The 22,333-nt window shown below is 35.8% G+C and overlaps 2 protein-coding genes across 2 annotated transcripts; one reads left to right on the forward strand and one right to left on the reverse strand.

The window, feature by feature from the left end:
• Positions 1 to 1,612: 1,612 nt before the first annotated feature.
• On the forward strand, positions 1,613 to 3,395 carry LOC103995009 (IRK-interacting protein). The gene is made up of 2 exons (XM_009415495.3): positions 1,613 to 1,741; positions 1,828 to 3,395. The coding sequence occupies exons 1-2, from the start codon at positions 1,679 to 1,681 to the stop codon at positions 3,256 to 3,258; spliced, it is 1,494 nt and encodes a 497-aa protein (XP_009413770.2). The 5' UTR covers positions 1,613 to 1,678; the 3' UTR covers positions 3,259 to 3,395.
• A 1,734-nt stretch (positions 3,396 to 5,129) lies between these two features.
• LOC103995008 (uncharacterized) lies at positions 5,130 to 6,018 on the reverse strand. Its single transcript, XM_009415494.3, has one exon. It carries the CDS (start codon positions 5,929 to 5,931, stop codon positions 5,278 to 5,280), a length of 654 nt encoding a protein of 217 aa, XP_009413769.2. The 5' UTR covers positions 5,932 to 6,018; the 3' UTR covers positions 5,130 to 5,277.
• Positions 6,019 to 22,333: the final 16,315 nt, after the last annotated feature.

Below are 22,333 nucleotides of genomic sequence, written 5' to 3' on the forward strand. Positions count from 1 at the left end.
TTTTAAAAAAAATATAAAACATTAATTTATATTTTAAATATATTTCCAAATATATTCTCTCATACGATTCATCTGTGTCCCCCATATTATCTCAAACCATGATTTATGACACTTTCTCATCTTAAAGTGACATCTTAACCCCGTTTTGATCTTAATATGATAGACTTAGACTGGAATCTCTCCCTGTTATTTTTATTCTTGATATTTAACCCTTACAAATTTTATATACCATATATATATATATATATATATATATATATATATCCTAGAATTTTGCCCTCGAAGCGGGACCGTATCCTTATCCAATGGTTTGGCAGTATGGAGGTGTGGCGCGCGTGCCGGCACACACGTGTATGCGAAACACGCCCCATTTGGGGACGGCCGCCCGCAACTTGCGACTTAGGGATCGGTGGTACCGTCACGGGGTGTGACTTGTGAATGGAATATGATGTGTATAATTGCAGGCGGTTGAGAGGTCGTCGCTTCAGACAATCAACCATGACTCACGCTCCCAGCTTGAAACTGACTGTTATCTGTGTCTTTTTACTCTTCTTTTTAACGATTTAATTAATATATAAATTAACATATTTCTCTCACAGCGTATTATAATATCCCTCTCCACAGAATTTTCCATAACGGATAAAATCGGCACACATAGGATATGAATGACCACATGCGGGGAAGACCGGCAGCTACGTGGTCCTAAAAAAAAATTAAAATATTAAATTATCAAGAAAACGATTTTTTAAAGAAAAAATCCATATTTTTGTTAAATTTTCACAAGCATCTAATTTTTTAAAATTTTTATAAATTATTTTTTTCATAAATGATAATTTTATTTTTAGCCTCATCAAATCTATCGTCTTCTTTATTATGTACTATCCTTGTATTGTTTCATTATCTTGTGTTAATCTTTGCACGAGGAATGAGAGGATAAGATGGAACCTCGTCAAACTCTCTCCTGTGCATCTCGTCTATACACTTGGTATCCCTCATTTCTCAAATAAGAGTTGTCATCGCTTCTATGCCCTCTCTCTCCTTGCTTGAGGGTGAGATAAGTTCGACGAATCACATAGGATTAACAAAAGTAACGATAAATTTAGTAGAACAAGGGGGAAAAAAACTAAGATAGGAGTAATCTAAAACGTAGACGACGATGAATCCAACAAAGGCCAAAGGTAAAATTATTAATTCATGCAATGCTATGCTAAAATTTCTTAATAACAAACTTTTTCTATGAATTCATCCTAGTTAATATTAAGATATTAACTAGCTTAAATGGATAAAAACTTATAATTTATTAAGAGGTTACAGTAAACGGGTAAATAGATTACAGATAAAAGTTTTATCTTTTTTTTTAACCCTTTTATTTCATAACGATAGAATCGTCAATGACTCTCGACGTCCATCCTTCCTTTGTTTTTGAGCGTCCAAAATGTACTGCTGTCGGCTTAAATGCTGCTTTGTTGATGGATGTTTCTGCAACTGCAATTGACAGTCGAGAGGAATGGGAGGCGGATAAAGAGACAAAAGAGAACAGACTAACCACAATGGCGCAAGCAAACGAAGACTGCAGCCAATTTATTGCGTGAGAGTGACGTTTGGACACTGCATTTAACTCAACCCTGCCCCGCAGAGAACACAGACGTAACGACACGAGAATTAGCCCATCTCCGATATGGCCTCCTCCTCTTCCTTTCTTCCTCCTCCGCCCTTTCCGCGCTCTTCGGTATTCACCCCTGTAAGCAGCACTCTCTTTTCTCAATTCTTCCTCAATTGGTTTGAGTCTTTAGAAAGCTCTCACACGTGCATGTACGTCGTTGATAGATTCCCGAACACGACGAGGAAGAAGAGGAGGAGGAGGAAGAGCAGCCGCAGGAAGCAGTGCCTGTAGAACAGCCATCCACTGCGGCCGTAACCGATAGTACTTCGTCCGTGCACAACCCTGCGCAGCACCACGCCTCCACCGCGTCCTCGGCGGCAATTGCCTTACCAATGGCCACCACGCGGCGACCCTCCCGTTCCAGAGGCCACGACGACAGCGAGGGTGTGTCCGTATCCTGCAACAACTGCCGACCGACCTCCCGCGACAAGCTCATATCCGTCGTTCCTCTCGACACTGCTTCTGGCCGCCAACATCCCACCGCTTTCTCCTCTTCGTCTCCCGGTCAAGGCGGCCTCCTCCGCTCCTTGTTCTTCTCTCTCACCCGACGGAGCCCCGCCGTTTCTTCCGCCGCAGCAGCCTCCTCTGCTATCCGCGAGGACCAATGGCGTTTCCTGGCGGCGGAGCTCTCCCGGAAGCTTATCCACACCACGCGGAAGCGTGACGAAGCCGTGCTCGAGGCCTCCCGCCTCAAGCAGTCTCTCGCCGAGCTGGATGACAAGATCGATCGCCTCGAGTCCCACTGCTGTGACCTCCGGGCCGCCCTCCAATCCGGCCCTGCTCCTGGGCCGTCCTCCGGCACCTTCCCGGCGGAGTCCTTCCACCTCGCAGTTGCCGATGCACGGGCTGCCGTCCGACACCTCGCCCGATCTCTGATCGCTCAGCTCCGACTCAGCCCACCCGGGTCGCTGTCCTCCGACCGGGTCGCCGCGCTGATCCAGTCGTACGATCCCCGGGCCGCGGTCCAGTGGCAGAGGAACCCCGGCGGTTTGGTGTTCTACATGGAAGCGCTGCTGAACCGAGTGCTCTATGACGGGTTCGAGAAGGACGAGGAGGAGGAGGCGAGGCAGATCGATCCGGCGGTCCGGTGCGCGGCCAGCCGGGCGGGCTACGAGGCGGTCCGGGGGCTGGGCTGGGAAGAGGTTCTCAGCAATGGGACGCGGCACTACAGCGAGGGGCTGAGCCGGTTCTGCGACCGGAAGATGAGCGAGGTGGTGGTGATGGTCGGGTTGGCGCGAGCGTGGCCAGAGGGGCTGCTGCAAGCCTTCTTCGGGGCGGCAAAGGGGGCGTGGGTGGTCCGGCTCATGGCGCGCTCCGTCCACCCGGCGGTCCCGGCGCTGAGGGCCGGCCGGGGAGCGCGCTTCGACGGCCGGTTCATGGAGGACGTCGCGTCCGACCGGGCCAGGCGGCAGACCACAGCGAGCGTGCGTGCGATGGTGGCTCCCGGGTTCCACGTGTACAACAACAACGTTGGCGGTGGGGTGGTCAAATGCACGGTGCTCTGCGCGTACAACAGCGAGTGCGGTAACAACGGTCGGAGTGACACGACGATGGTTACGAGAGACCTTCGCAGCTGCAGTGTAGGAAAGAAATAATACTGCCCAAAGTGGTGCGTGCAGAATATCCAGCAATAACATTTCCTGGCTTGTTTTTATTTTTATTTATTTTTATGTTTTTACCCCCCCCTCAGTGAGAGGCTGTTCATACTTAATAAGATTTTGGATCTGGGTAACATGTCCAGTTAATATGTATATATATATATATATATATATATATATATATATATATATATATATATATATATAATTTTCAGTTGAAAAAAAAATCTTAATTGATTGATATACTGCATTAAAAAGAACATGTTTAGACATAAATATGGGGTGGCATCGAATCGGCTTGAGTCAACTTATTGGCAACCGCTTAATGCCCCATTCTGGTTGAACCCAACCCAAATTGCCATCTTGGTTCGGCAATTAAATCGGTCGGAGTAGATGCGTCGCAGTAATATTCGAGAGCCGAACATGTGACTCGATTGTTGTTCGGCTGTACAAGAAAGATCCAAAATACAATTAATGATACACGCCGATGATGTATGGTGGCGTGTCATGCTTTGCATTACATGCACGGCGTTGACGTCCGACGCAATCATTTCGGTCCTGTTGTTGTGTAGTGTGGTGTGAGAACCGAAACGAGGAATTGGCGGTGTTTAGGCAGTCAGGATATTAATGCTACAAAATGAGAGGTCGAGGAAGGGATTCGAACGCACTAAGTGTATTTTCATAGGTGAAATAAAAGCGTGCATAATAACTCCCCGTCCACATCAGTGCACTAAAATGTCCAAATTGAGATTACGGGTTTTGTTAGTTCAAACCACTTTATGTCGTGGCCTCGGGATCGACGCGGCTTGGTTGGATCAGAATGACAGGGATCTCGCGTAGCATTCCTCGAGATTTCTCAGTGGCTGATTATGACTGTCCAATCGGGATGTCGCATCGGGAGGAAAGCTTTTGCCGCAACATCGGGAAGAGGCGACCCCGTTCTTGCACATGCACACAGGTCGGGTCGGAAGCTCGGCCCGACCCCTCCGACGATCAAATTAGTGGATGCGGAGGGGATTTTTGTATGAAGAGGTACCTTCCATTTCGTTTAGAACTCGAGGGTATTTATAGGTAAGTTTAGTGTTACTTGATGTGTCTACCCGTAGGAGCAGGATCGTACCTCTTATGGCGTCTGACATTGTCGTTGGCATTGCATGGAGAACCGAACTGTCGCAGGGTATGGGCGAGCCTCGGTCATCGTCCTCCGCTGCCTCGGCCAAGCGTGCGGGGTCAGGCAACGATGAAGTCGTTGTCTGAGAGCGGGTGACGTCGACGCACATCGAGTCGACATTATTGTCCTCTTCCTCGGGCAGAGTGTCGTCCAGGCGTGACTGACGTCGTGACGCGTCTTGTCACCATTATTACCCTCATCAGGTTTGTTGAATTAAGAGTATAAGATGTTATATCTGAAATCCACATCAAGACTACTTAGCATTTGTACAAAAAATTAAAAAAATTTAACGCCTGTGAAAATGGATGCTAATTTGATTTTTATTGGAACAAGAATAATGTAGTATTAGAGTTGGTAAATATTTTATGAATCCTAATTAGATTCTTACTATTTGGAATGAGTCATAATTACATTCAAATATGAATTAATACCTAACACGGGCAAAATCCTTTAATTTTTTTGAAAATAAAAATAACTTAAAAATTAATTATTCGAATTAAATAATGATTCGGAGTCAATTAAGAATTTTCTTTTATATGTATCTCACTTCAATCTTGATTGAAGGTGCTAATTAAATTATATGGGGAATATTTTTTATAATATATTTTTTATGCTTACTTTTAATTTTAAAGAATTTAATCAACGTTTTGAACCGCCGTATTGATAACATAAGGATACATTAGAGAAAAACAAAAAAAAAACAAATACCTCAGCAATTATTTATAGAAAATATTGCAGTTCCAAAACCTTGTTGGCGTTCTTGTTTATATATCTTGTTCACAGAAGATTTAGTTGAGTACTGAAACAGATTAAAGACAGGATTAAGAGGTTGACACCGATCGGTCTCACCACCGGCGGAACACGTGCTCCTCCTTGGTGTCACGGTCCACGTGTCTAATCCACCGGCCTCCGCCGCCACTCAAGCTCGGCCCGTTTCCGACGCCCACGTGCAACACCTCCACGCCGCACCCCACCGGCAGGTACGTCGACCGCACCACCCTCGTCCCCGCGCCTAGCGCCGCGGCAGCCCCGCCCCGCCGCCGGCCCGCCCCCTTGCACACCACCACCATCCCCCTCGGCCCCGGCCGCGCCTCTCTCAGCACCCTCCCCGCGTCCCTCCGCCGGCAGTCCACCACCATCAGGTCCACCCCCTCCAGTTCCCGCATCACCTCTTCCGCCTCCCCCACCACCACCGACTCCGCCTCCACCGCAGCTCCCGCCCGTCGCATCGCGTCGACGTACTCCGCCGCCGACTGCTCTCCGGGAACGACGCACACGTGGCGGCCTCGCCCGTGCTTGGCGGCAGCTCGGAGCCCGACGCCGGTGGCGGCGCCGGCATCGCGAGCCCATGCTTCCACGATGAGCTGCGCTTTCCAACCCCCAGCCATGGCGGAGACCAGCTCGGCGACGTTGATCTCCTCGAGGTTCCGATCGGCGAGGGCCGTGACTGCGTCGATGTAGGCCTTGGAGGCAGTCTCAGGGCACCAAACCAGCTTCATCTCTCACTGCAATCTTCTCTTCCTCCTCCTCCTCTTTTCTTTTGGGCTTTGGACGTTGAACAAAGTGGGGCTGCGGATGGATTTTTAAGTGGAGGAAGAAAGAATCTAAGCATTATAATACACCCGTGGAACGTTGACATTTGGAACGATCCGCCAACATGCCGATGTGGATTGCAGCGGCGTAAGCGGACAAGCTCAGCTTTTTTGTTCGGTGGGCGTGCTGCTTTAAAGTAAGTGCAACTGTGCATGTCTTTTTGTGGAGCTTCGCACTGAGACAGAACACTACTCGTCAAGAAAGAAGCGTGAAATACTCAATGGTGGTTTTGCTGGGTGCAATCGAGCAGGTGGTGGGTTGATTTGGACGCCCGAGAATTGTGATCTCTAAGTGGCTGCTCACGAAGGTGGTTGACTTCTGACAAGCACGCAGCAAGTGGCGTCCGTGGGAGGTACGAAGACGTCGCCCTTCTCTGGTAACGTGGCCGTACTTATCCCGGTTGCCTTGGGGTTGAGAAGAGAGCAGCGACCCAGAGAGAGAGAGAGAGAGAGAGACAGAGGAATCGTGACGATACGTGGTGACGCAGCCGGCACTTTGGGTCAACAAGAGAGCCAAATAAAAGAATCAGACATCTTAAGTGGGCTGATGGGAGGAAGAGGAGAAATCAAAATAAAAAGAATAAGATTGAGATCATATATATATATATATATATATATATACATATTATAATTGATGTGATGTAGAAACCTAATGCATGGATATAATGCAACTATGTGATTAATATCCATGGATATAGGTTGTACATTTTGTTCATATATGCAAATGTGTAGTATCAGAAGCCATTCTCAAGTCACGATAACTTCTACAGAAAGAAAGAAAGAAAGAAAGAAAGAAAGAAAGAAGTATAGGAGAGGCAATATTTTGAGCAATATTGGTTTGGTCGTCGTGACCTACATCCATTCCCGATTCCTCTTCACTCGAGGCCACTAGTTTTCACTACCGGTCTTCCTTCAATGGGCGAAGACCAACTACCTTTTTACAACTCGATTCTCCTTTTGACAGGTTCAGAAGAGAATCTTTACACCTCTTTTTTACAAAGCTACCCTCACACTCTTCCTTAGAATGGTCTCTAAACTTTAGGAGGAGGGACTCTACACTTTATAAGGGTTTTCAACTCTAGAAACATAGAGTTTTTGTTTACTTTTCTTACTACTCCATGCAGGAATAGCCGAGGTATTTATAGACCCCCGAATAGCTTTAAAATTTGGAGTCAAAATTTAAATCCCTGAGATTTTGGGGTACGAGCGGTACCATTGCCTGCACTAGGCGGTACCACCACCTGTAGCCAGACACTGGGCGGTACCACCGCCCAGACTACCGGTATCACCGCCTGACAGTCTCTTGGAGACTGTGTTTGAGAGGTACCACTGCCCAAACCGACAGTACCACTACTTGATACAGTATCGGATATTGTACTATGACGGTTTCACTTGTTGGGTTACTATTTGAGCATTTTTACTTGGCTCAACATAGTCCAAACTAGGGCCGAATTAACCCCTAATTGAGTTGGCCTAATTACATTCTAAACCGACTCAATTAGACTCGATCTAGACATAATCTATTACAAGCGAATCCTATGTTACTCGGCATGTCATTGGTTCTTCCAACGCTTCGTTCGATCCTTCGGCATATCGTCCTTTCCTTTCGACATATTGCCCAATTAGCATGTTGTCTTATCGTAACATCTGATCTCCTTGGCGTAATGTCCGATCTTCTTGGCCCGATGCCCGAATTCACGGACCGAAGCCTTCTGTCGACATGTTGACCGATCATTCGGCCCGACGTCCAATCTTCTGATATGTTTGCTCCAGCCCAACATCTGATTCCTTCTGCTTTAATCGATTTGCCTTTTCTGATCGAAGTTAGTCCTGCGTCACTTAAACGCACATTAGATAAATACTATCAATTGGTTTCATCATTAAAATTCGAGATTCAACAATCTTCTCCTTTTTTATGATGACAACCAATTGATGATGAAGTTCAAACAAACTCCTGGAGTTTAAACAAACTCCCCCTATCAATATGCCATATTAATAGAACCTTAAATTTAAGTTGAATTCAAGTCAAAGCAAATTTAATCAAGAAATCATTATGAGCCCAAGTAACATAAAATCATGCATAATCAAATTTTTAATATATCATTCAATGCATGATCATCAACATAACTTCTTCCCCTTTGTCATCAACAAAACGGAGAAGTGCAACTAGCAAGTTTTAGAGATATACAAATTTTGTAACATACAAGTTAGCAAATTTTTTTATCACTTTACAACATGCCTAATTACCAAATCATCATTAATTTTAAAGATGTGTAAGATTATAAATTTTGTAAGTTTGTACTTTTGCTTCTTAAGATAGGCAAGCTAGCAATTTTTTGTGATATTTAAGATAGCAAGTTCTTTCTCTCCTTTGAGAAGTGTAATTTTTGCTTCCTTTGCAATATTCATGCTAGCAATTCTAATAAGTTTTACATCATGCAAGCTAGCAAATTTTTATATCGTTTTAGAAAATATAAGCTAGTTATTTTTGAGATGTTTAAGAAAGTAAATTTTGCTTTTTGAATTATGCAAGTTAGCAATATTTGTTTCTCTTTTGAGGTGAGCAAGCTAGCATACGTTTGCATCTTCTTGAATTATGTAAGCTAGCAAATCTATCTTTTTTGAGATGTGCACACTAGTAATTTTTTCGCTCCCTTTGTCATGCAAAAAGAGGAGAATAATAAAACAATGGTGCAATTCATTTTCCTTTATATCAATTTTTAAACTATGATAAAGATAAAGTGTTATTCTTATTACAATATATCATAATTAAGATAAATCTTAAATTCAAATTGTATTCAAGTCAAAAGTAATTTTAATAATGATTCACATTATATGCAATACATCATGTATATCATCATAAGTATTGTATGCATCATTCCAAATCATAAATATTTCACATCATGATGGTATCAATTTATCAAATTACATTACATCCAACCATATATGATCATAACTTCTTATTTATATGCATCAACATAATATCATGAGTATTGCATAATTTCATATTATCACATGAAGGATAACAAGAAAAAATTAGTGATGAGATATACTTCATGAATACAAGGAATTATAAAAATCATATCGATCATGTGAATACCAAACGACATGATTCATATAGTAAATCTCCTCTTTAAATAAAATATAAAAAAATTGTAGGAGTACAAAGAAGAGATCTTGATTAAAAATCTCAAGTAATTCCAAGACATCAAGATTATGATTTGAATAAAACTCATTCAATTTCAAATTATCAAATCATCAAATTATTATCAAGAGATTCATAAAATAAGATAAATATATTTATTGATCTCCCTTTTTAAAAAATCGATAAAGTAGAGATTGAGAAATTCTTTAAGAAAAATATTTTCCTTCCCCTTTTTTGTTTGATTTATTTCACACAAGCATGCTCAAGTTTTTTATGCCAAGTCAAAACATGCATCATCGTTTAAGATCGAAAAATAAATTTCATCATCATTACCAAAAATATAACACATTAAACATATGACTTCTTTAAACAAGAGATTTAATTTATTATTTTAATTCTAATGATAATATATTTTCCTTTTTATGTGTTTTATTTTATGTGATTGATTTCATATAAATATGCTTAAGTTTTTTATATGAAAACTATCCATCTTGTTTAAAACTGAAAAAATAACTTTCATTGCGACAAAGATCAATAAGCCATAAATTATAAGAATCAACATATATAATTTCGAAATATAAACTCATTAAGTATGATCATTATGCATCATTACTTTGGGCATGATACCAAAAAATGGTTTCATGTTTTCAAGGTATAACATGCATAATTTCAAACTATAAACTCATTAAGCATGATATAAAAGCTCTTAATATTTTCATTAAAACATCAAACATGGTTTCATTAAACATAAAACATCTTCAATCAAAATCAAAAAGCAATCTGGAAATCAACATGATACATACTATTGCTTCTTAAAAACATACATAGGATTAATCATTAGATTTAAATCTAATATTTTGTTATATTTTCATAAAACATGTAATTATCATGATCATTTTTTAAAATAGCTAGAAAAAGAAGCATGATATATTTTTTATAATTTTATAATTTTTTATTTTTTACTAACTAATTTAAAAATAACTCATGAAAAAATATTAAGTTATTTCGAAATAAGATAAAGGGGTTTTGGTTATCTCATCGTCGAAAATCGTTAAGGCGTAGTTTGCTACCTCGCCTTTATTGTTTTGTTCTTCATCTTCGAATGAACTCGATTTGTTCGGAGCTGCCTTGAGTGCTCTCTTTTTCTTTGACAACTTTGTTTTAAGTTAATTTTTATTTTTTAATTCTTGTTTAATGAACCTTTTAAATTTTATAATGAGAAGTTCGAGTTCATCATCACTTGAGCTTTCGTTCGAGTGGTTTTCATTTGTTTTAAGTATCAAATCCTTCATGTTCTTTGAAAGGTTGTTCTCATGTTCGTTTTGTGTCATATAACTAATTTCATACGTCATTAAAGACCCGATAAGTTCTTCGAGAGGGAAAGTATTCAAATCATTGGCATCTTGAATGCCCGTTACTTTAGGATCCTAAGTTTTAGAAAGAGATTGTAAAACTTTATTAACAAGTTTAAGATTCGAAAAAATATTTGCCAAGAGCTTTTAAGTCATTGACGACATCTGTAAAATGGGTGTACATGTCAATAATGGTTTTGCATGGCTTCCTTTGAAATAGTTCAAAATCATGCATCAAAAGATTGATTTTTGAATATTTAATTTTACTAGTGCCTTCGTGTGTGATTTCTAGGTGTATAACAAATATCAAAAGCCGTTTCACAAATAGAAAAATGATTAAACTCATTTTTGCTCAAAGCACAAAATAGAGCGTTCATAGCTTAGCATTCAAACAAAAAGTTTTTTTCTCCAAATTCCATTCATTCATTGGAGTAGAAGACTTTTGAAAACCGCTTTCGACAATATTCCATAAATTCAAATCCATTGAAATCAAGAAAACTCTCATTCGAGTTTTCCAATAAGTGTAGTCTGTCCCATTGAACATGGGAGGACGAATGATAGAAAAGCCCTCTTGAAAGCCGAAAAGAGTCATTTCTCTTATGTGTTAAACCAAATAAGAAGAGACGTGGCTCTGATACCAACTGTTAAGAACGAGTCGACATTAAGAAGAGGGGGGGTGAATTAGAACAGTGGATAAAAGTCATCGATTTTGAAAAATATTCGTTCGTTGAAAATTGATCAGAAAGAAGTTAACAAAAAAACACTTTTGTAAGTGTGTAATGAGGAAGTAGAGCAATGAGCAAGTAAAATGATTTGCAGCAAAGGTAAAAAACAAAGTAAAAGGCAACAAACCGATTTTATAGTGGTTCGATCGTCATGACCTACATCCACTCCCGATTCCTCTTCACTTGAAGCTATTGGTTTCCACAACCAGTCTTCCTTGAATGGGCAAAAACCAACTATCCTTTTACACCTCGATTCTCCTTTTGACAAGTTCATGAGAGAATCTTTACACCCTAAATTGTAACACCCCTCATTTTTGAAAATTCTATAAGGTCTTATTTGTAATATAGGGACCTAAATGTAAATATTAAAAATATGATATCATTTATGAAAGATTCATATTAGGTTTTAAAAAAAATGGTGGACATGTGTCACTAGCTAACCTAAGGTTAGTGCCACCTATGTTTGTTCTAAGGATGACACAGGTTTCTTTCATGCATGCTTGCCACCTTATAATTCTTATATTATCTAAATCTAATGCATTAGAGGAGAAATCAAAGGAGGAAAACTTAAGAGCTATAGCCAACATGGGTTTGAGAGGAAAAGGGAAGAGGAATTGAAGTAGAAGAAGGAGAAAAAGTTTTGCTTTGGCTTGAGATTTTACATCAATTCCACACCTTTGAGACTCAAATTTATTTAAGATAAGTGAACTAATCCCTTCCTATAGAACTCTTGATATCTGATTTCATCTTAGTCCTAAAAATTTTAGAAGATTTTGGTTCATACCTGATATTTCTTTCGTTTGGGAACAAAACAGTGAATCTTGAATTTTTTAAAGATTTGACCTTTATGTATTATTCTAGCCATAATTTTCTGCATCCAATTTTGATTCAGGCGAAACTAAATTTATCTGAAAATAGACTAATACTTCTTTCTTTTGACACTATAATGGTAAATTGAGAGTCTATTTGCCTATCCAAACTATTATTTCAATTGACTCTATGAAATCTATAAGATAGAGACTATCATTTTTGACTTTTCATTACTCTGTTAATTATAACTCTATGTTGAAAATTCTAATCTATGTAATATATGATTTATCAGAAACTAGACTCATAGAATGCATATTTGATTTTAATGATTTGGAGTATAAATGCCTATTGAAATATTTATTCAAATCAACTTTGTGAATTCTACAAAATAGAGAAAATGTTATCTAACCTTTGGTTACTAAACTATTGATAACTCAATGTTGGAATCTCCAATTAATACAAAACTTGATTTATCTAAATTTAGATTGATAGATCTTTCAAAAGACATCTAATTTGTGCTAATTAGAGTATAACTGGTTATCTAAATAATTCATACAATATGCCTATCAAATTCTATCAGAATTGAGCTTGGTTGATTTCCCCTATTCTTGTTTTATCTCTTTGGAAATTGATTTAAGCTAAAATCCTTACTTCAGTTGAGCTTTACATTATTGCTTTGAAATTTTTGTATACTCTTGCCTTTCAATTATTTGTATACTTAAATTGTAAAGTTCATGTTTGTATCACAATATTTCGTATAGGCACATGCATTCCGTTGTTCCGCATGTGTTTTCGATATGCCTCAATTTATTGTTCACAACACCCTTTTGTACTATGGTATTTGTTGGATTATTTGAACCTTTGCTAGAAATAGTAAAGAGATTATATGGGCCTTTGTCATAAATGGTAAAAGGATTATCTGGACCTTTGCCAGAAATGATAAAGGGTATGTGTTTAGAGCCCGCGATGCTCTAGATTATATTTGGTGGTCATTAAGAAATGGATAAACCATATTATGTTTGAGATCCTACTTCACCTTCTATCTATTTGATATGAAATCCAAAGCTTTGGTTATGTGCTTCTATATGTGTTTTGGATAAGAATGAAATGTGTGCAACGTCAAATGCAACGTTAAGCTTTTGTTTCGTATTTGTTCTTTGATATATTCTGAAATGTTTTATTTGTTATTATATACTTTGAAAAATTTCAATAATCCTTGATATGCTCCGAAATGCTTCATATGCCAATGATATATTCCGAAGCACTTCATCTGCCATTGATATGTGCCAAAATATTTTATCCGCCATTGATATGCTCCAAAATGCTTCATATGCCAATGATATGTTTCGAAACATTTCCTACGCCCTTGATATGCTCCGAAATACTTCATATATAATTGATATGCTCCGTAACATTTCATATGACATTTATATGCCTTAAACTACTCCTTATGGTAATGATTTGCTCCAACTAATATTACTCTTTTGTTATGAACAAAACATATTTCAAATGAAATGACATTGTAATTTTACATTCGTTGAGTGGCTATCTATGAACTCTTATATCCCAATCTTATATTTAGTACCTTATTTGCTTTGAAACTGTCCTATTTCATCATGGATATGTTAGTCGCTTGTTGAGCTCTATATGCTCACTCCGTTGCTATATAAATTTTTCAGGATAGCTTATCGCTCGCTAAAATATTTAAATTGTGCTGAGGCTGCAGAAAGCTATAAGACTTTGGGCAAACTTTTAGTGGATTATATGTTTTTATTGTATAAGTACACTTGGTGTCTAATGGAATGTTGATGGTAAATATGAACTTATGAGTTTTGTAAAAATTTAAATAATCTCTCATGTTTAGGATTTTGGAGCGTAAGTTTAATTTGTATAATGATATAAACATGTGGTGAAAATTAATTTTTGTGATAATATAGAATCCCACACTTGTGGATTTATGAGGTGGTTCTTGTCTTGATGAGTTGATTTCAGATTTTATGATTCATCGAGTGATGTGGTATATGAATTTAAACTACACATGTTTTATGAATTATGGAATTATGGATATGAATGACTTGAATGCTTTCTCAGTATCCTCAAATGTGTAACTAGATTATGGAATGGATTATTGTTGGATCGTGACAGAGTGGTATCAGAATATGATTTAAGGATCTCTGAGATATTTGATATGTTTCATGTTTAAAATATATTGAGGTAGAGTGAACTATAGTGATCGATGCAAATTTTCTTTGATGCATTTTAGGAATATAGGATGACAAGGACATTTGGTCCTCTTACTTCATCTACTTTTGATTAATTAAGTGAGATAAAAGGGTTGATCAGGGATCTCAAATCATAGTGGCGCAACTACCCTTTTACACCTTGATTCTCCTTTTGATAGGTTCTTGAGAGAACATTTACACCCCAAATTGCAACACCCCTCATTTTTAAAAATATTATAAGGTCTTATTTATAATATAGGGACCTAAATGTTAATATTAGAAATATGATATGATTTGTGAAAGATTCATATTAGGTTTTAAAAAAAATGGTGGACATGTGTCACTAGCTAACCTAACGTTGATGCCACCTATGTTTGCTCTAAGGATAACACATAGGTTTCTTTCATGCATACTTACCACCTTGTAATCCTTATATTAGCTAAATCTAATATATTATAGTAGAAATTAAAGGAGGAAAACTTAAGAGCTGCAGCCAACGTGGGTTTGAGAGGAAAAAAGAAGAGGAATTGAAGTAGAAGAAGGAGAAAAAGCTTTGCTTTGGCTTGAGATTTTGCATCAATTCCACACCTTTGAGACTCAAATTTGTTTAAGGTAAGTATTTTAATCCCTTCCTACAGAACTCTTAATATCTGATTTCATCTTAATTCTAAAATTTTTGAAAGATTTTAGCTTCATACATGATATTTATTTCGTTTGAGAACAAAATTATGAATCTAAATTTTTTTTTAAAGATTTAACCTTTTTGTATTATTCTAGCCATAACTTTCTACACCAAATTTTGATTCAGCCGAAACTAAATTTATCTGAAAATAGACTCGTACTTCTTTCTTTTGACACTAGAATGGTAAATTGAGAGTCTATTTGCCTATCCAAACTATTATTTCAATTGACCTTATGAAATCTATAAGACAAATAATGTCGGTTTTGATCTTTCAATATTCTATTAATTATAACTCTATGTTAAAAACACTAATCTATGCAATATATGATTTATCAAAAACTAGACTCATAGATCTTTCTGTGAATATCTAATTTGGAGCATAAATGCCTATTGAAATATCTGTTCAAATCAACTATATGAATTCTACAAAATAGAGATAATGTTATCTGACCTTTGGTTACTAAACTATTGATAACTCAATGTTGGAATCTCCAATTCTTACGAAACTTTTATCTAAATTTAGATTTATAACTGGTTATCCAATTAATTCATGCAATTACCTCTTAAATTCTATCAGAATCGAGCTTTGGTCGATTTCACCTATTCTTGTTTCATCTCTTTGGAAATTGATTTCAGCTAAAATCGTTAATTCAGTTGAGCTTTACATTATTGCTTTGAAATTCTTATATACTCTTGTCTTTCAATTATTTATATACCTGAATCTATTATGTAAAGTTTATGTTTATATCACAATGTTTCGTATAGGCACATGCATTCCGTTGTTCCGCATGTCTTTCCGATATGTCTTAATTTATTTTTCATAATACCCTTTTGTACTATGATGTTTGTGGAATTATTTGGACCTTTGCTAGAAATAGTAAAGGGATTATATGGACCTTTGCTAGAAATGGTAAAGGGATTACCTGGACTTTTGCCAGAAATGGTAAAGAGTATGTGCTTAGAGCCAGAGATGCTCTAGATTATGTTGGTGGTCATTCAGAAATGGATGGACCATATTTTGTTTGAGATCTCACTTCACCAAGTTTCTGTTTCGTATTTGTTCTTTGATATGTTATGAAATGTTTCATTTGTTATTGATATACTTCGAAACATTTCATACATCTTTGATATGCTCTGAAATGCTTCATATATCGTTGATATGTTCCGAAGCATTTTATCTCCCATTGATATGTTCTGAAATATTTTATCCACCATTAATATGCTCCAAAATGCTTCATATGTCATTAATATGTTCTGAAATATTTCCTATGGCCTTGATATGCTTCGAAATACTTCATATATAATTGATATGCTTTATAACATATCATACACCATTGATATGCCTCAAAATGCTCATTACGTTAATGATTTGCACCGACTAATATTACTTCCTTATTATGAATAAAATATTTTTCGAATGAAATGACATTGTAATTCTGCATTCGTTGAGTGGCTATCTATGAACTCTTATATCCCAGTCTTGTATTTGGTACCTTATTTGCTTTGAAACTGTCCTCTTTCACTATGGATATGTTAGTCGCTTGTTGAGCTCTATATGCTCACCCGTTGCTATATAAATTTTTTAGGATAGCTTATCGCTTGCTAAAATATTTAAATTGGGCTGAGGCTGTGGAAAGCTATAAGACTTTGGACAAACCTTTAGTGGATGATATGTTTTTATTGTTTAAGTACACTTGGTGTCTAATGGAATGTTGATGGTAAATATGAACTTACGAGTTTTATAAAAGTTTAAAGAATCTCTCATGTTTAGGATTTTGGACGTAAGTTTAATTTGTATAATGATATGAATATGTGGTAAATATCGATTTTTGTGATAATATAGAATCCCACACTTGTGGATTTATGAGGTGGTTCTTGTCTTGATGAGTTGGTTTCAGATTTTATGATTCATCGAATGATGTGGTATATGAATTTAAACTATACAGGTTTTATGAATTATGGAATTATGGATATGAATGACTTGAATGCTTTCTCAGTATTCTCAAATGTGTGATTGGATCGTGGAATGTATTATTGTTAGAGCATGATATAGTGGTATCAGAGCGTGATTTGAGGATCTCTGAGATATTTGATATGTTTTATGTTTAAAATATATTGAGGTCTAGTGAACTATAGTGATCGATGAAAATTTTATTTGATGCATTTTAGAAATATAGGATGATGAAGACATTTGGTCCTCCTACTTTATCTATTTTGATTAATTAAGTGAGATAAAAGGGTTGATCGGGGATATCAAGTCAGAGTGGCGTAGCGGAAGCGTAGTGAGCATGATCCATTGATAGCAAAACAATGGAAGTTATTATAAGAAAATTTTAATTTGAATGTTATTAAGAAAGAGCAAGACTTAATGATATTAATGACCTCTATCCAAGTGCATTCTTGATCTCAACTTTTCGTCGAAGAAGGTGTGACAAATTTAGAGGACTAAAATTTTCTTTCAAGGAGGGGAGAGTGTAACACCCCTCATTTTTAAAAATTCTATAAGGTCTTATTTGTAATATAGGGACCTAAATATAAATATTAAAATTATAATATAATTTGTGAAAGATTTATATTATGTTTTAAAAAAAATAGTGGACATGTGTCACTGGCTAACCTAAGGTTGGTGCCACCTATGTTTATTGTATGGATGACACATAAGTTTCTTTCATGCATGCTTGCCACCTTATAATTCTTATATTACCTATATCTAATGAATTAGAGGAGAAATTAAAGGAGGAAAATTTAAGAGCTGAAGCTAACATGGTTTTGATAGGAGAAGGGAAGAGGAATTGAAGTAGAAGAAGGAGAAAAAACTTTACTTTAGCTTGAGATTTTGCATCAATTCCACACCTTTAAGACTCAAATTTGTTTAAGGCAAGTATTCTAACCCCTTCCTATAGAACTTTTGATCTTTGATTTCATCTTAATCCTGAAAATTTTAGATAATTTTGGCTTCATACATGATATTTCTTTCATTTGGGAAAAAAACTATGAATCTGAAATATTTTAAAGATTTGACCTTTCTGTATTGTTCTAGCCATAACTTTTTACATCGAATTTTGATTCAAGCAAAACTAAATTTATCCGAAAATAGACTCACACTTCTTTCTTTTGACAATCAAATGGTAAATTAGGAGTATATTTGCCTATCCAAACTATTATTTCAATTAACCCTATGAAATCTATAAGACAAAGGCTATCAATTTTGACCTTTCAGTACTCTGTTGATTATAACTCTCTGTTGAAAACTTTAATCTATGCAATATATAATTTATCAAAAACTAGACTCATAGATTTTTCTGTGCATGTTTGATTTAAATGATTTGGAGCATAAATGCCTATTGAAACATCTATTTAAATCAACTCTATGAATTCTATAAAATAGAGATAATGTTCTCTGACCTTTGGTTACTAAACTGTTGATAACTCAATGTTGGAATCTCCAATTTATACTAACTTGATTTATCTAAATTTAGATTGATACATCTTTCGAATGACATCTAATTTGTGTAAATTGGAGCATAATTGGTTATCCAAATAATTTATGCAATGTGTCTCTCAAATTCTGTCAGAATCGAGCTTTGGTCGATTTCACCTACTCTTGTTTAATCTCTTTAAAAATTGATTTATGCTAAAATCTTACTTCAGTTGAGCTTTACATTATTATTTTTAGATTCTTATATACTTTTGTCCTTCAATTATTTATATACTTGAATCTATTATGTAAAGTTCATGTTTGTATCATAATGTTTCGTATAGGCACATGCATTCTGTTGTTCCGCATATGTTTTCGATATATCTCAATTTATTATTTACAATACATTTTTGTACTCTAGTATTTGTGAAATTATTTGGACCTTTGCTAGAAATAGTAAAGGGATTATATGGACCTTTGCCAGAAATGATAAAGGGATTATTTAGACCTTTGCAGAAATGGTAAAGGGTATATGCTTAGAGCCCGCGATGCTATAGATTATGTTTGGTGGTCATTCAGAAATGGATGGACCATATTATGTTTGAGATCCCACTTCACCTTCTATCTAATTGATATGATATCCAAAGCTTTGGTTATGTGCTTCTATATGTCTTTTGGATAAAAATGAAATGTATGCAACGTCAAATGCGATGTTAAGCTTCTGTTTCGTATTTGTTCTTTGATATGTTTTGAAATATTTTATTTGTTATCGATATGCTCTGAAATATTTCATACATCGTTAATTTGCTCGAAATACTTCATATGTCATTGATACGTTCCAAAGTATTTCATTTGCCATTGATATATTCTGAAATATTTTATCCACGATTGATATGCTCCAAAATGCTTCATATGTCATTGATATGTTCTGAAACATTTCCTACGCCCTTGATATTCTCCAAAATATTTCATATATAATTGATATGCTCAATAACATATCATACGCTATTAATATGCCTCAAAATGCTCCTTATGTTAATGATTTGCTCCAACTAATATTACTCCTTTGTTATGAACAAAACATATTTCGAATGAAATGACATTATAATTCTGTATTCTTTGAGTGGCTATCTATGAATTCTTATATCTCACTCTTGTATTTGGTACCTTATTTGTTTTAAAACTATCATCTTTTGCCATGGATATGTTAGTTGCTTGTTGAGCTCTATATCCTCACCCTGTTGCTATATAAATTTTTTAGGATAGATTATTACTCGCTAAAATATTTAAATTGGGCTGAGGCTGTGGAAAGCTATAAGACTTTGGGTAAACCTTTAGTGGATGATATGTTTTTATTGTATAAGTACACTCGGTGTCTAATGGAATGTTGATGGTAAATATGAACTTACGAGTTTTTAAAGAACCTCTCATGTTTAGGATTTTGGAGCATAAGTTTAATTTGTATAATGATATGAACATGTGGTAAATATCAATTTTTATGATAATGTAGAATCCCACATTTGTGGATTTATGACGTGGTTCTTGTCTTGATGAGTTGATTTCAGATTTTATGATTCATCGAGTGATGTGGTATATGAATTTAAACTACATATGTTTTATGAATTATGGAATTATGGATATGAATGACTTGAATGCTTTCTCAGTATCCTGATTGGATCTTGGAATGGATTATTATTGGAGCGTGACAGAGTGGTATCAGAGCATGATTTGAGGATCTCTGAGATATTTAATATATTTCATGTTTAAAATATATTGAAGTCTAGTGAACTATAGTGATCGATAAAAATTTTCTTTGATGCATTTTAGGAATATAGGATGACAAGGACATTTGGTCCTCTTACTTCATCTAATTTGATTAATTAAGTAAGATGAAAGAGTTGATCGGGGATATCAAATCAGAGTGGCGTAACTACCCTTTTACACCTCGATTCTCCTTTTGACAAGTTCATGAGAGAACCTTTACACCCCAAATTGTAACACCCCTCATTTTTAAAAATTCTATAAGGTCTTATTTATAATATAGCGACCTAAATGTTAATTTTAGAAATGTGATATAATTTATGAAAGATTCATATTATATTTAAAAAAAATGATGGACATGTGTCACTAGCTAACCTAAGGTCAGCCACCTATGTTTGCTCTGAGGATGTCACATAGGTTTCTTTCATGCATGCTTGCCACCTTACAATCCTTATATTAGCTAAATCTAATGTATTAGAGTAGAAATTAAAGGAGGAAAACTTAAGAGCTACAGCCAACGTGGGTTTAAGAGGAGAAGGGAAAAGGAATTGAAGTAGAAGGAGAAAAAGCTTTTCTTTGGCTTTAGATTTTGCATCAATTCCACATATTTGAGACTCAAATTTGTTTAAGACAAGTGTTCTAATCCCTTCATATAAAACTCTTAATATCTGATTTCATCTTAATTCTGAAAATATTGAAAGATTTTAGCTTCATACATGATAATTTTTTTTGTTTGGGAACAAAACTATGAATCTGAAATTTTTTGAAGATTTGACCTTTCTGAATTATTCTAGCCATAACTTTCTGCATCGAATTTTGATTCAGTCGAAACTGAATTTATCTGAAAATAGACTTATACTTCTTTCTTTTGACACTAGAATAGTAAATTGAAAGTTTATTTGCCTATCCAAACTATTATTTCAATTGACCATATGAAATCTATAAAACAAATATTGTCGATTTTGTCTTTTCAGTACTCTGTTACTTATAACTTTCTGTTACTTATAACTTTCTATTAAAAACTCTAATCTATGCAATATATGATTTATCAGAAACTAGACTCATAGATCTTTCTGTGTATATCTGATTTGGAGCATAAATGCCAATTAAAACATCTGTTCAAATCAACTCTATAAATTCTGTAAAATAAAGATAATATTCTCTGACATTTGGTTACTAAACTATTGATAACTCAATGTTGGAATCTCCAATTCATACGAAACTTAATTTATCTAAATTTAGATTGATATATCTTTCGAATGATATCTAATTTATGTAAATTGGAGTATAATTGATTATCCAAATAATTTATGTAATGTGCCTCTCAAATTCTGTCAGAATCGAGCTTTGGTGTATTTCACCTATTCTTATTTCATCTCTTTGGAAATTGATTTCAACTAAAATCATTACTTCAGTTAAGTTTTACATTATTTCTTTGAAATTTTTGTATACTCTTGTCCTTCAATTATTTTATACCTAAATCTATAATGTAAAGTTTATGTTTGTCTCACAATGTTTCATATAGGCACATGCATTCCGTTGTTCCGCATGTGTTTTCGATATGTCTCAATTTATTATTCACCATACCCTTTTGTACTATGGTATTTGTGGAATTATTTGGACCTTTGGTAGAAATAGTAAAGAGATTATACTGACCTTTGGTGTTTGTGGAATTATTTGGACCTTTGGTAGAAATAGTAAAGGGATTATATTGACCTTTGCTAAAAATGGTAAAGGGTATGTGCTTAGAGCCCACGATGCTCTAGATTATGTTTGATGGTCATTCAGAAATGGATGGACCATATTTTGTTTGAGATCTCACTTCACCTTCTATTTGTTTAATATGATATCCAAAGCTTTGGTTATGTGCTTTTATATGTGTTTTGGATAAGAATGAATTGTGTTCAATGTCAAATGCGATGTTAAGATTTTGTTTCGTATTTGTTCTTTGATATGTTCTAAAATATTTTATTTGTTGTTATTAATATGCTCCGAAACATTTCATACATCCTTGATATGCTCCAAAATGCTTCATATGCCATTGATATATTCTGAAGCATTTCATCTACTATTGATATATTCCAAAATGTTTTATCCTCCATTGATATACTCTAAAATGCTTCATGTGTCATTGATATATTTGGAAACATTTCCTATGCCATTGATATGCTCCGAAATATTTCATATGTTGATA

Source organism: Musa acuminata, chromosome BXJ1-8, assembly GCF_036884655.1.
Source record: "Musa acuminata AAA Group cultivar baxijiao chromosome BXJ1-8, Cavendish_Baxijiao_AAA, whole genome shotgun sequence".
In the NCBI taxonomy this organism is placed as follows: Eukaryota; Viridiplantae; Streptophyta; class Magnoliopsida; order Zingiberales; family Musaceae; genus Musa; species Musa acuminata.